This window comes from Caloenas nicobarica, chromosome 4, assembly GCF_036013445.1.
Source record: "Caloenas nicobarica isolate bCalNic1 chromosome 4, bCalNic1.hap1, whole genome shotgun sequence".
NCBI lineage: Eukaryota > Metazoa > Chordata > Aves > Columbiformes > Columbidae > Caloenas > Caloenas nicobarica.
In genome coordinates, this window is record NC_088248.1 from 21,698,325 (window position 1) to 21,712,361 (window position 14,037).

The 14,037-nt window shown below is 40.0% G+C and overlaps 1 protein-coding gene across 3 annotated transcripts in view; it reads right to left on the reverse strand.

Annotated features, from left to right (window-relative positions):
• ZNF827 (zinc finger protein 827) overlaps positions 1 to 14,037 on the reverse strand; it is a 106,549-nt gene that overhangs the window by 61,096 nt on the left and 31,416 nt on the right. For all 3 annotated transcript variants that reach the window (XR_010606140.1, XM_065634332.1, XM_065634333.1), the window contains exon 4: positions 3,297 to 3,780. Coding sequence is in view for 2 of the 3 variants with exons in the window: in XM_065634332.1 (XP_065490404.1) it covers positions 3,297 to 3,780 (484 nt within the window). In the remaining variant the exon portion in view is untranslated. The remainder of the gene's footprint in view (positions 1 to 3,296; positions 3,781 to 14,037) is intronic.

Here is a 14,037-nt window from a genome sequence, read left to right on the forward strand (position 1 = left end):
CCAAACTATCTCAGTGGTTTAACTACCTCAGCTTTTGGAAAGATTTTCCTAATGCCAGCTTAAACCCTACAGCAATATAAACCTGTTATTTTTTGTCCTAATTATGATGAATCACCAAGAGATTATTTCCTCCTCCCAAAGCAAACTTATTAATGCATTAAAGGCTTATTAATGACTTTCCTTAGTCTTCTCTATAGGCTTCACAACCTCAGTCCCTTTCATCCATCCTCACTGGACATGTTTTCTAAACCTCCAGTCATTTCTGCTGCTCTCCTTTCAAGTCTTTCCAACTGTCCACGCTCTTCATAAATTGTAGTGCCAAAACCTTGGACTTCAGCAAAACTGAGAAGAGCAGGACTGTTTCCTCCTCCTTTGGACCTGTTTCTCTGTATACATCTCAGTACAATAATTGTCTTTTAAGCACCAGTATGAGGTTGTTCCGTTCCCACAGAACTGTTACCTAGCTAGTTGTTCCCTAGTTTTGTATTTGTGCAATGGTTTGTTGAATATTGCACATTTTTACGCATCTTGTTTGACTGTGAACTGCTTTCAATGTACTGTTTTCCAACAATCTGATATCCACTTCATCTAGGCTAGAAAGGTACTGCATTGCACGATCAGAAATAATACTGAGAGTCAAGACTATATATGTGCTTATTAAGATTCAATTCGAAAATTCATAATAGTTGATAAACACCAATTTTGTACCGTCTTCCACCCTAGATGCACCAGTTGAACTTCTGCTCTGAGGTGGTACTGGAAACTATAACTCTTAGGTCTTAAGGGAGAGAAGAACTCCTCCGAGTCAGATGCTTGGCAAAAGAAGAAGCCAAAACTGCCCAGAAATGAAAACCAACAGGCCCCAAAGTCTCCCCTGAAACTGGAGGCATACAAATGGACACCAACCGAGAAGAGGAGGGGCAGTAAACATTAGCAAGCAAAAATAAACATTCATTTAAACCATCAATATGCAATAAGAATAAATGCCAAATTCTAAAAGTCTAGATATCTATCTGCTGCTTCTTTCTTAGCCACAAGGCCTGTCAGAGGAGAAAATTAGATTGTTTTGACATAATTTGGTCTCGACAAATCTGTGTTGGCTGTTACAATTGGCATATACAATTTGAGATGTCAAAAGATTTACATCATTGAAAAGGTAAGGCCAATAATTGAAGTTCTGATGGGCCAAACAAGAGACTGTCCTAATATATCACTCAAAGGAACTTGGTTCAGCACAGTAAGCAGTCAAAAAATGCGGCTATTACTTAGTCAACTTGGTAGAGGAGAACTACTTCTACTCTAAATTTATGCACACTGTATGGAGGAAAGCATGAACTAAATGTATACAGCACAATATAAATCCCAGGAGAAAAGAAATTTCTTTCCTTTTAACATTGCTCTCCTTGTGTAGTAAACTTGGTGACTGGCAGTACATTTTCATCCCAATATGCACACATACAAAATTACAGATACATCTCACTCCCCCAGTGACTTTATAACATGTTGCTAGGTAACGGTGCATACAAGTCAGGTTTCAAGACCTTTAGTAAGTCACCATAAAATAACTGCATAGACCTTTTGCATGAATAACGTACATTTGTATCCTTTTTCTGATGCCAATAGATCAGACAACGAAAACACAACCGTCTGCCAAACTGTAAACAGCTCCCTATCAACTGCTACATGAAAAACAATGCATGTACATGTTGTATGTTTTTAAAACTTTCAGGCTTTTCCCCCATCTCCTGCTTTCTGCTCCCATTCTTGCTACATGCAGCTATCACGAGCACTACCATCTACAGGCCAGGGCAGCTGGTGTGTGGAGCCTCTTAGCACACAGCAATCCAAATTTAAGATAGACATCAGAACAACAACACATACAGGACAGCTGTCAGACAACACAGAAAATAGATTTAATATAGAGTCCAAATTCGAAACTCAATTAAAAAGATGTATAAGCAAAACAGACTCATCCTCACCCATTTTCTGTTGGTCTTAATAATAAAATATATCACCAGTTTGCTTATGGTTTGTTTTGGTTTTGGTTTTTTTGGGTTTGTTTTGGTTTTTTTTAAGGGAAGGTTTCTGTGGTTTCTTCCGACGCACAAAACAAACTATTTGTGCTAGCCCATTTCACCTCCTGCTTGTCCTCAGCTCTATTCCTTTTTCCTGGTTGGCTCCATGAAGCCTCAGGCTTGATTTCTTGCATTTACCCAGCCTCCTCAATTGCCCACAGAACTGCAACCCCTGCGGTATAAAGGTCTGAGCAGATGGAGGCATCAAGCATTTCCAAAAAAATGCCTGTAGTTTCACCAAGGCAATGGCACTAGGACAGAGCTAATTTCCTAGTTCAGCTGACAATAACATTTACGAAAATGCAACTTATATTCCATTTAAAGGAAAAAGGCGATCAGTTGTTCTCTATTGAAAAGGTTATCTTCTATCTCCAAAGTCTAAAACTTGCCACAGAGACCGCCATCTCCTTGTGAAACAGAAGTTTCTTCAGTGACATTTTTCCCAATTTCTTTAAGAATTAAAGGTGAGTTTTGAAAACATTTAGTATACAGCATCCCCCAAGCATGTCCACAATTCTGAACTGTTCAGTCAAATCAGTAAGAGCGCACATAGAATAGATTCACTCCAAATACATCCTCTATTTCAGTCTCACATATGCATATCATTCTTATAGCAATAATCTGCCAGTGAAAGAAAACACAATGAACACATGCTTTGCATTAGATACCAATTTAAATTAAAATAGGAAAATAAAAATTACGAGCTGTTCATGAATCTCTAGGACTACCTTTTTTAAGTGTTAATAATCCAGAAATACAGTAACATTCATACTTCACACATATTGACTGGTTAGACTTCATATGCTACTCTAAAAGGAAGGTGACCAATACTTTATTGGTCCTATTTAACAGAGGGGCAAAGGCAGAGAATTTAAGAGCTGAATTTTCTAACATGTTGGGCACTTGTGACCCTCAGTGAGAACTACAGGTATTCAGCATGCCTGAAAACCACACCACATGAGATTTGGCAAGGTAATGAAAGCCTGGATAAAAAGTTCTCACTCCCAACCCCAGCAATTAAACAGCAAAATCCCTCTCTTCTCTCCGCATTTCCCCTCTTCCCTCCATCATGCACCTCTCCTTATCAAAAGAAACACGAAATTAGAAGTTAAGAAGCTGCAATGTTTTTCTCCCTGCAATTCCATGACTTAGCAAACCCGAGGCAAACTGTTTCTTAGCCCATAAAGGAGCAGCTGAAGCTGCTGCTTGCTGCTCAATTACCTGACAGCTTCATAAGAAAATCTGATGCCATCTTGACAGAGATGTCCTGGCTGAATAGTGCTGATGCTGTATTCACCACAAACTCAGAAGAGTCTTTCAGCTTTGTGTTGTTGGGGACTCTGTCAACAGTGTTAAGAGCAAAAGGTGCAGCTGAGATGCCATTGTCATCTTTGGGCTCTTCTTTCACCAGTAACGGTGGAATACCTCCACTAGGCTGCCCAGCCACATCGGGTGTTTTAGATACAGATGCTGATCCCGTAAGGTCAAGTCCACCTCCTTCCCTTTGTGGTCCTGGGCAGGAGTCACTATTTAACTGTGGTGACCCCTTCACCTCAGTTTCTGGTATTTCCTCCTTCACTTTGGATTCTGTCCTGAGGAAATGTTGGTGACAACGCATATGCAGTTTCAGGCTGAAGTGGCGGGAGGAGGTAAAAGGGCATAGCTGGCATTGAAAGGTCTCGCCCCTGTCTTGGTGCTGATGAACCTGGTTCAAGAGGTGAAAGATAAAAGCATGTATTAAGCAAACCAGTTTACTAGCATTATAGAAATCGCAACTCTACACTTCTAATACCATTTTAAAAAAAGGAAAATTTAACTAATGAGTGAACTCTTCACTCTGAGCACTTGAAAGAGGTTAGGCACTAAGAACAGTAGGATTCATTCACACATAAGTCAAAGACCATAAATACCAGACTCCACTGGAAAAAAAATCATTTCCATGCTGCAGAAACAGATGTTCCTGAAGTCTGCTTTGGATCAAACAGTCCTTGCAACCAGAAAGATTTCTGATGACCTGTCAGTGAATAAAAAGACTTCCAAGCTACAACTAGTAGCTTTCTTGATTAAAACCCAACCAAACAAAGCCCTATCTATTACATGACCTGCTAAGCATAATCATTCTGTGCAAACTCATAAATAACAATTGCTCAGAGCAACCCAGCAAAACACCAACCTGCATAGCAACGTCCATCCGCAATTCATGTATCATTAGAGTGAAAAAACGGCACCTGGCAATACCAAGGTGCTATTGAAACAGTTGTTTGCAAATTAGTTCTACTACAAAATAAACAGCTCTGTTATGAGAAAATACAAAAATGAGAGACGGTGTTTGCCATTTATTCTATTTTATTGGTCATTAATGATCACAGTTCGTCTTACTGTCTTCACATTTTTACTGCAGGCTTTTTCTCATAGAGACTGCATGCTCCAGTATCACTACAATGCCTAGTATCCTCAGGCCCAATCCTGATTACCTTTTAAAGAGAACTCCATCCATCCATATGTAATGGTTTACATATTGTTCGAACAGACAGACTCATTAATATAAACTACATCCATACAATTATACAATTTACTGTTTAGCACAGTACTCATGAAAGGGAAAGAATAATTGAGTCCAGCATAATAGTGGCAGGTATACTGAAAAGGTTTTTCCCTGTAGATTCACAAATGAATTTTAAATCCTGACAACAGCACTCTAGACTAGTCCCTGCAGAAAGACTGGCAAACACATACATTTGTTCCTTACTAACTGATGAACACGGGATTCAGACAAACTGGCACCAAACTGAGCTCCACGCATTCGTTTTCACCTATGACTTGAGCTGGTTGGAAACATTTTAGTGAGACAGATTACTTGTGGAAAATGGCAATTTGTTGAATGCAAAATATTTCACCTGAAACACGGGGAGGTTTGATGAACACCTGGCAAACGAGGAGCAATTCCCCTACCTTACTGAGTGGCACACTTACCTCCTGCTCCCTGGGCTTGGCTCAGGAGCAGCCAGCTGTGCCAGGGATCCAAGGCTCACTGCTATAGCCTGGGAGTCCAAAAGCCCCGAGAGCTCCGGCTCTAATCAAAGCTCAGCTCTACGCCAGGGAGCCTGAAAGACCCAGCTCTAGCTAAGCCTTTCAGCACTTTACCAGTTTCCTGCAGAGCTAGTTCTAGATCCTGAGAGTCCTAGTACAGATACTGCAGAGCTCTGGGGTAACACAGCTCTGGTGCAAACACAGCTCTGTCAAAACTCAGGTTGGTGTTTCTCATGGTTGTAGATTGGGCCTGATTAATTTTCTATATAGCAAGAGGAATTCAGTCATATCCAGCATTCCTAGTTCTACATACACAGGACTCGAATTCTGGTCTGCATAAATGTGAAGCTGGGAGATGTCCCTCTTTTAGTCCTGTTGCATTTGGTGAAGACACTTTTCATTAGGGCTGTATAACTTTTCCTTCAGTAATTCTTCGAGGGCTCTGGAGATTAGGTACTAAACATATAGCAAGAGAGAATTTCTCTTGACCAGCCACTTTACAGAATGACCTTCTCAGTATTGTATAAACATAACATTTACAGACAAAGTAATTCTGGAATCTTAAAATTGCACCTGATAACAACAACTACAAAAAAATTAGAAACTTATGCTAACCTAAGACAGTTTTAAAGCAACAAACTTGCAGAAGAATAGCAGCACAATAGATTCTAAATATTAACAGGTTACAACAGAAACGCCAACCAGATTGCCTGTCTACGCTACTGGAAACAGGATGGCCTGTGAGCACACCAGTGTGTGAGCTCTTCATGAGGAGCACTGGGATGTACCAACAGCAGCAAGAACTCTCACCATGGCAACTTTATCTCTTACACCCACTGAGATTCTGTGCACTGGGGTTTCTTTCCAGGATCCCCTTCAATCAACATTTCCCTGCCTACATATTTAACCACTTCTTCTAGAGGTCCCTTATCACAGCCATCAATACGATGTCTTAGAAAGGCTGTCACCGCAACAGTCAGGTGGTGCAGTCTGTGTGGGAGCCCACCTTCTCCTCCCAGGAGGATGGCATGCCACCCCTGCAATATCTTGTGAGAATGGATGAGAATAGGGAGGACTGATTAATCCAATTTGGATTTTTCTCCTGCCCAAAGACAATAGAGCATCTCCAACAGACTTCTCATAAAATAAAGTATGTTTCTATCTGGCAGCTAAAGAATGACAGAATTCAAACCCAAATATTTAGAGTTTTGAAAGGAAGAATTTTAGATCTACAAAAAACCCCATATGAAACCACATCAAGCCCAATATTTAGCCCCCAATGTCTTGGGTCCAGTCCAAACATAAGATTTAAATTCTGTTTAATTCTCAAAACCAAATAACAATATTTATTTAAAAATTTGAACACTGTTAGAAACAGAAGCTGAGCATTAAAGTCCCTTTAAAGGGAAAAATATCCCTTATTTTCTCATTTGACAGCAGCTAAAAGAGCCAAGAATTGCCATTCCGTGTTATTCAGAGGGAAAAGTCAAGGAAGCAACTACTTGCTGCAGAATAAGAAACAAGAAACCCTGTAGAGCTACACAGAGAGCCACAGGGGAGATCCAGGTCACACAGCGTTACAGTCCAAAAAGCTGCCTGCTCCCTCTTGGAAACAGGGAACGGCTCTTACTCTGTGCTAACGCTCCCCAAACCATCAGATGTCCTCTTCAGACCCAACTGGGCTGTTGCTGCACGAACCACAGGCAGGAGGAGACAAGAGGGCAGCTGACAGGTTTGCTCCAAAGTCCCTGAGCTCGGCTGCTGCCAGATTTGGATCTGTCTGAATTACGCTGCAACCACAGTACACAACCTGCTCACAGAATGCCATAGAACTACTGCTTGACTTACGTCAGAAATATTTAAGGACTTCTACCTTCCGAGTTTATTTCATTTAACTGTGGATATTCTCCCTGACTGTGCAAAGTACTTGTATAATCTTTGTTTTAACCCGCCAGTCTTCCCAGTTGCAGATGACATTTTGTGGTTCTACGTTTTTTTTCAGTGTGTGCTTGATATCATGTATGCAATAATTTTCAACAGGAGTATAAACTCCTTACAAACTTTAGGCCTAGTTTGAGGACTTGGGTACAAATTACCTTTTTTTTTTTTTTTCATTTATTTCTTTTAGTTTCTCTTGCTGCCGTCTCATTCTCACATTACAAGAAAGAAAAAAAGAGGCCACTCAATTTATCTTCACTATCACATGGATTATTTTGATTACACCTCTTTTATACCTGGCAGTCTCATTCTTTTCAGCTTCTTACTTCAAAGGGAGTTCTTGCCGTCCCACTAATCACTTTCATTGCCAGCTTTTAAAATCCCTCCTATTTCTGATACATCTTTTTGATGCACAGTGACCAGAAGTGAATATTGTAAGTGGCAGCATGCCATACGTTAACAACAGCATTGTAATATTTTTAGTGTTATTTCCATTTTATTCTACAGACATTCAAATAGCTAATGTACTTTTTAACCACTGCTGCACATGCCAAGAAAAGGTTTTCACTGAACCATCTACAACGACACTCAGATATTTTCCCTCAGTACTTACAGTTCATTATATCAGACGGCCAGGTGCACGATTAGACTCGTTTCCAAGGTGCAGTACCTTGTATTTGTCAACAATAACTTCATTTACCCTCTTGTTTATCTCTCAGCCAGCCTCTTTTTATTCCCTTTCAAGCTTTGCCTTTTCTAATTTTGATTCACCCATAGAAGAGGTTGTATCGCCTACAATTCTCTTACCCACGCTCATCATTTTGTGCAGATCACAATTGCTAAAATACGCACAACTGCACTCTTCGTAACGGAACACCCCTCTGTTATAGCCTTTTGTCATGCTTAAAATTGTTAATTCCTTCCTACCCTTTGTTTTACTGTCTCTTGGTGAATTTCTAATTTGCCATAGTACATCACGTTGCTTAATTTATTTGGCAGCTTCTCAGTGAGAAGCTTTGCCAAAGGCTTTTTTAAAGACCAAATAAATTTCAACTGATTCTGAAGTCCATGATTTTCCTGACATGCTCAAAACATCTTAGTAGAAGAACACACGATTTTCTTTTACAGAAACCACGTGTCCCTGTCATATCACATCATTCATAGAATCGTATTTTTTTCTGTTACATTTTTTGTTGACATACTAACATTTCTTCTATCATAAGCAGTTTCTTTAATAATCTTTTAATACTTCAAAGCAACATCCCTGTTGATTTACCAGCCAGTTGGGAAGTACAATTGGTCCGTATAGATGTATCAGTTAGAAATACACATGATCCCACCTAAGAGGGTACAACGGGGAGTAGGGGCGAGGGAAACTGACACAGGCACATCCTGCAATTTTGTAGTACTGGTGAGGTAGACCTTTTCTTTTCCCCTTTCTATAAGTTGGAGTAATGCTTCACACAGACTCTCCTCTTCTAGTTATGAGGCACAGGATGAGAAGGACTGGTATTCAGCTTTCTTTCGAGGGACTCAGGATATTTTTGGTTATTATTTTGTAAACACGCAGAGTAAAAGGAAATGTTTGTTTAGGGATGGAGGTTCTCAAAAGAAACTCAGAACATAAGGGGGTTGGGGTGCTGAGTCCATTCATTGTTCTATTTGCTTCTGCCTACTCAGTCTTTACTTACTTTCTGTGACCTGATTATCACTTTTGCTTTGCCTACTATAAGTTTTATTTTTCTCACCAACTTTCAAGTGGATTAACATTTTCATGAGGGGCATATGTTTAAGCAACTACTACAACCAACAACAACGACAACCCATCCATTTAGCCATACCTGCTTAATCACTCATTTTTTCCGGGTTTTTTTGGTTGGTTGGTTGCGGAGTTTTGTGTGTGTGTGTTTAGTTTTTTTAGTTGTTTGATGTTTTTTTTAAAAAAAACCTCCTTTAGTAAAATGCCTTTTTCTGTGACTGCATTTGAGTACAATTGAGAGGTCTCCATTTTGCATCTATCATGTGCCCTCTGCCTTTTCATTTCATGCTCTTTTCTGACAAGTTCCCTCATTTTTTAAAATATTGCACTTGCAAAATTTTAGTGCTATGGCACTGGTTTTGATATGATGCTTCCTCTCAGGACACATACATTATTTATATAGTATTTTCTTTTTGAAACTATTTCCTTGCTTTGCTTGAAAGTAAACAAAAAAAAAGCTTCTCTGCAGGGCTGGACTGGACTAGGTGTTCCAAGAAAAATTTTTTTCTTCGTTTTATTTTTTCTTCTCTTTTTTTTTTTTCTTTTTTTTTTTTAAGATTTAAGATTTCAATGTATTTCCTGTCTCATACATGAAAAGTGACAAGATTAAAAGACAGATATTTGAAGTCACTTGTGGTATGTATCTGAGACTCGGGGCACAGATTTCACTTGTTGAAAAGCTGTGCAAGTTTGCATTCCCTCCCCTCAGCTGAGGTGAGGTAATGGTACCATATGTGCCTCCCAGGGCTCTTTAAGGTTAGCTTAAACCAAACTAAACAAAAAACTCTCCCATAAAACACAGCCAGTGTCCTTCTCCCAATAAGCTGAAGATGGTTTAAAATAACCTGTCCTGTACTTCAACAAAATCTACTAGGAACGCTTATTCAGTTTTCTGACCTTCGCAGAGGAACAAAGAGGGAAAAGCAAACCACTGAGGGGCAGTGAGCACCTGGCTACATTCTTCAGGGCCCTTCCTTATTCCTGCTATCGTGTAATGAATGGCCTCTCCCTAATCAGAAGGCTGATTATAACTCTTTTCATATTACACAGGAATATTAATCTGAGCTCTCACTACATGGCCCCTCTGCACAAGGAACAGAAGCATTAAGATCCCATGGTTGAGCATCACGAGACTTGCCTGCCACTGCATCTCTTTTCTGTTAAGCTTAATCTTCCCTCATTTTCTGCCATCCATCACGCTTCAGCACGTGTTCACAATGCCAAACTTCTTTTCCACTGCTAGAAGACCTGGCTTGCTCATTTCTGCCTTATGTCTATATAGCAGCACAAGGAACATTTATAGATATTATTTTTGGCCATATGCTCCTCTTCCTCATTCCCCCTTCCCAGCGCTCAGGCTAATATCCTGTTGCTTTCTTGGAACGTATTTGTATGATCTCACAGCCTATCCATCCACCAATTGCTTAGGAAGATATGTGCACGATCCAAAGATCATTGGCCAAAATCTGACTGATGCTTGTGGCATTGCTCTGAGGTAAATTTAATCTCTACTTCCCTACCAGGAAAAACAGAAAAGCCTGAAAACATCTTGTTGAATTACACCACCCCTTTCTGTTGCTTTCTGCAAGATACTCTTTCTCTCAAGAAGAAAACAACATATTCCAACTGAATATATGTTCAGATAAGCAGAGAAAAGGACTCAAGCACAACCCCTTCTGCCTGCTTGGACAAGACACCTCTCTCAGTTACCCATTAATTTAGTCCAGTTTCATTTTCAGTGTTCTCAGCACCCCTGGAAACCACACCATGATACCAGAGTCAAGTCCTGAGATGCTACCTCTGGAGTCCTGGGAATAAGGGCCAAAACTTGTGGTTATGCATGTACTACAATTTGTCTCCAAAACAGACTAATAAAATTCTGTACTGTGTCTCTTTTAGGATTGCCTGTTACTAAGGTGCCTATTACCGTGGAATCTAAATACCATATAACAATTACAGATAACGCTGTGTGCCTTAAAAGGCAGTCTCTTCAGCCTCTCTTGTTCATTGTGTGCCTGCGTGGAAACTTTCCTTCTGCTTCCCTTCTTGCTTTTCACTTCCTTGCCTCCAGTTGGGCGTTGGTCCTGGCAAAGTGCCCTTACTGGAGGAATGCTTCATCAACACGGTGGGTAGCACACGTAGATCTGAATATGGTCAGGGCTGGAATCAATCCAGCTCTCTATTAGGACATTCTCTAGCAGGGGACAAGACACCAAAAATGTTGGCAATGTTGTATTCTGGGCTAATCAGTTTGACATGTTATAATTACCATAAAATTACACAGTATTTATATTATATAGTTATTATTTGTTAACCTAAAGGTACACATAATAAGGAAGGCCTGTATGGACACACACACAAACCACTCATGGAAATTAAACCTCTAAATGACCAGTTTCAATGGAAAATGCCTACAATAACCTAGAAAAAAAGAGAGAATGTGCTTCAGCTCATGGTTATGCTGCCTAGGGGGAAAAAAAGACAACACTATTAGATTTTGAGGACTGCAGCTGGAGAAAACACCTCAACAGATTTTGCCTGTCATCCTAATCAATAGAACATAAAACCTGAAAACCAAAAAGCAGCATAAAGGAAAAAAGCTTGGCTTGTGATAGCATCCTAGAATAAAAATTTGCGTATGATGAATGACAAACACGAGCTTAATATCTTAATTTTGAGTAGACTTTTTGATTTTAAAAAATGTATCTTCACCTACAGCCGCAATTGACTCATGGGGAGAGAGATTCGGGTGGAGAGCTCGAGGCAGCTTTACCTTGGTGGTTGCCTGCCAGGAAGGAGATAAGGCCAGGTACCTCCCAAAGGATCCTAGGACAATGAAGAGAACTGAAACATCCATCCAGAATAAACAGAACGCTGCATCCTAAGTAGCTGCCAGCTGTGCTGTACCATTTCTGATGCATATTCATTCAATTTTAAAATCTGTTGGCTTATATATGTGTCAGTTACTATAAACTCATACTTATTAATGTACACATTTAAAAGCAGCATTTTTATAATGAGAAAAGAAGTCTGATATTTTTTATTTTTAATCTTGTGATCAATCTATATTTTCACCAAAGGGAACTCAAATTATGTCTGACACTGTTGCACATGACTAACATGCCCCTACCTTATTCACCTGCCTCAGTTTTCATGTGATAGAAACTATTTTTACAAATGGCCTACTCAGTTGAGAAAAGTGCATGAAACCCACTGAAATTAAGCTAAAATATTATCTTTCAGATTCTTGTACTCGTGATTCTTTACATCTATCCATAAGACTACAACAAGGACAGAAGACCAAATCCAGGCCATCTAGTTTTATAGGACAATTGCCTTCATCTTAAACAGGGAGCAGTTTTACCAGCAAAGACTGTTGAGTCCATCATGACTTGCACAACTGGCCTGCGTTGACTGAGGAGACTTCAGATCTTATCTCCATAGTACGGCTAAAAGAGGCTGTAATCTCCTACATTGTGTCAAGCAGCTCTGGGCCTGACTATGACCTCAATGATGTCTAACCGAGCATTACTTAGTAACAATTACTATATTACCAAATAATTAATGGTATATATTACGTGGCTGTACAAGGGGTCTGTTTTAAGATGACATGGGCTCAGTTAAAAAAGGGGTTTATGTTAGGTGGGGAGCAGAAAAGAGCACGAGGGCGTCAGATTGCCATCAATTTGATAGCACACAGAAATGGTGAAAGAGTCCCTAATTTTCTCTAACATCTACCTGTGACCACTTATGGAAATCACCATGCCAAAAAGGAAGGGATAGGACCTCAACCTGCAAAAAAAGCAGAGAACAAGAATTTCTGCAGGGAATAATAGGAATGCCCTTTACAAAGCAGGGGATGACAACAGGCCCCGCTCCGGGAATAGCAAGCTTTTAGGTGATGTATGTTCTGTGCAGGCTGTCAACAACTGAAAACAAAACCCCTTTCTTATCATACTGTGTTCCCATTTTTAGTACCCGTCTTCTACTCGGGAGGGCCACCCAAGCCATCTAGTCAACATGGAACACGAAGTCCTAAACCAAAGAGCCACAAACATCAAACCTACTTGTAACTGATAAGGATTAGCATGATATACCAAGGACACCTGGGAACGGTGCATTGATCCACAGCAGGAGAGTTAAGGGATGAGCCTTCAGACTTTAGGGGAATGATTTCAGACCTGGCAAGGACCTGAAACACAGCAAGATCTGCTGTTTCAATCATTGGCATCATCTGAATCATTTACACTGAAGTGAGTAGTTACTCAGGTATAAGCGAGGTTAGACTCCTGTCTAGTGATCCCAGGTTTTGCAGTACCATATAAAAAGCTGAATAGGCATTTCTGTCCCCCTCCACACCAGTCTAGTACTCCTTTACACACACGTTTGTCCAAAATAGACAAAACGCTAACAATAATAAAACATTTCACTGTTATTATAATAACTCAACTGCATTAACAAAGAAAACCTTTAGCACTTTAGCTTCTTCATCCATGGGCTAACAGGACAGGTACCATTTTTACTTCACCAAGCATGTTCTACAGCTTGTACAACCAGGCACCGTGTATGTTGCAACCATGTAGTACTTCAGCTAAATGGACAGAGAGCTTCTTTACATGTTTATATTTTTTCCATATCACCACAGATGTTGTTTCCTTCAACAGCTCATCTCCAGTTTGAGCCTAAAATGTAGGCCGAGTTAAAGCACAGTTGAAACTTAATGAAAACATTTGAAAACAAAATATTACAGTATCATCTGTCATTCATTTTGTTTTGGATGCTTCACTCCTGAAGTGCCTGCAGTTAAATATTACAGCAAAAAAAGAATGTAAAACTGCAGGCCTCTCAATATAAAAGTAACGGGCAGATCCCCTGCTAGTGCTGGCCAAGTTGGTATGCCCGCTTCGTATGATGCAATGGCACACAGAGAAACTGCCTGGCACCCAGAAAAGTAGCACTGCTGTGTTTGCATGGTGTCACATCTCAGCTAACATCCCTGCATCTGGTGGTTCCAGGTCCAGAACTAAATCCATCACAGACAGCTTGTGCTGCACCCGGTTGACATAACCCAAGGCAGTTTCCACATTCCATAAAATGGAAAGGCAATCAAATGAAAAAAGTTGCTCCTTTCTCTTTTTACAGTGTCTTTATTTAAATAAAGGCATCATTAGTAGTACAACTAGGGAAATTTTGTTCTTGCAAATGCAAATGAAATACATTTGTTATACTATAATT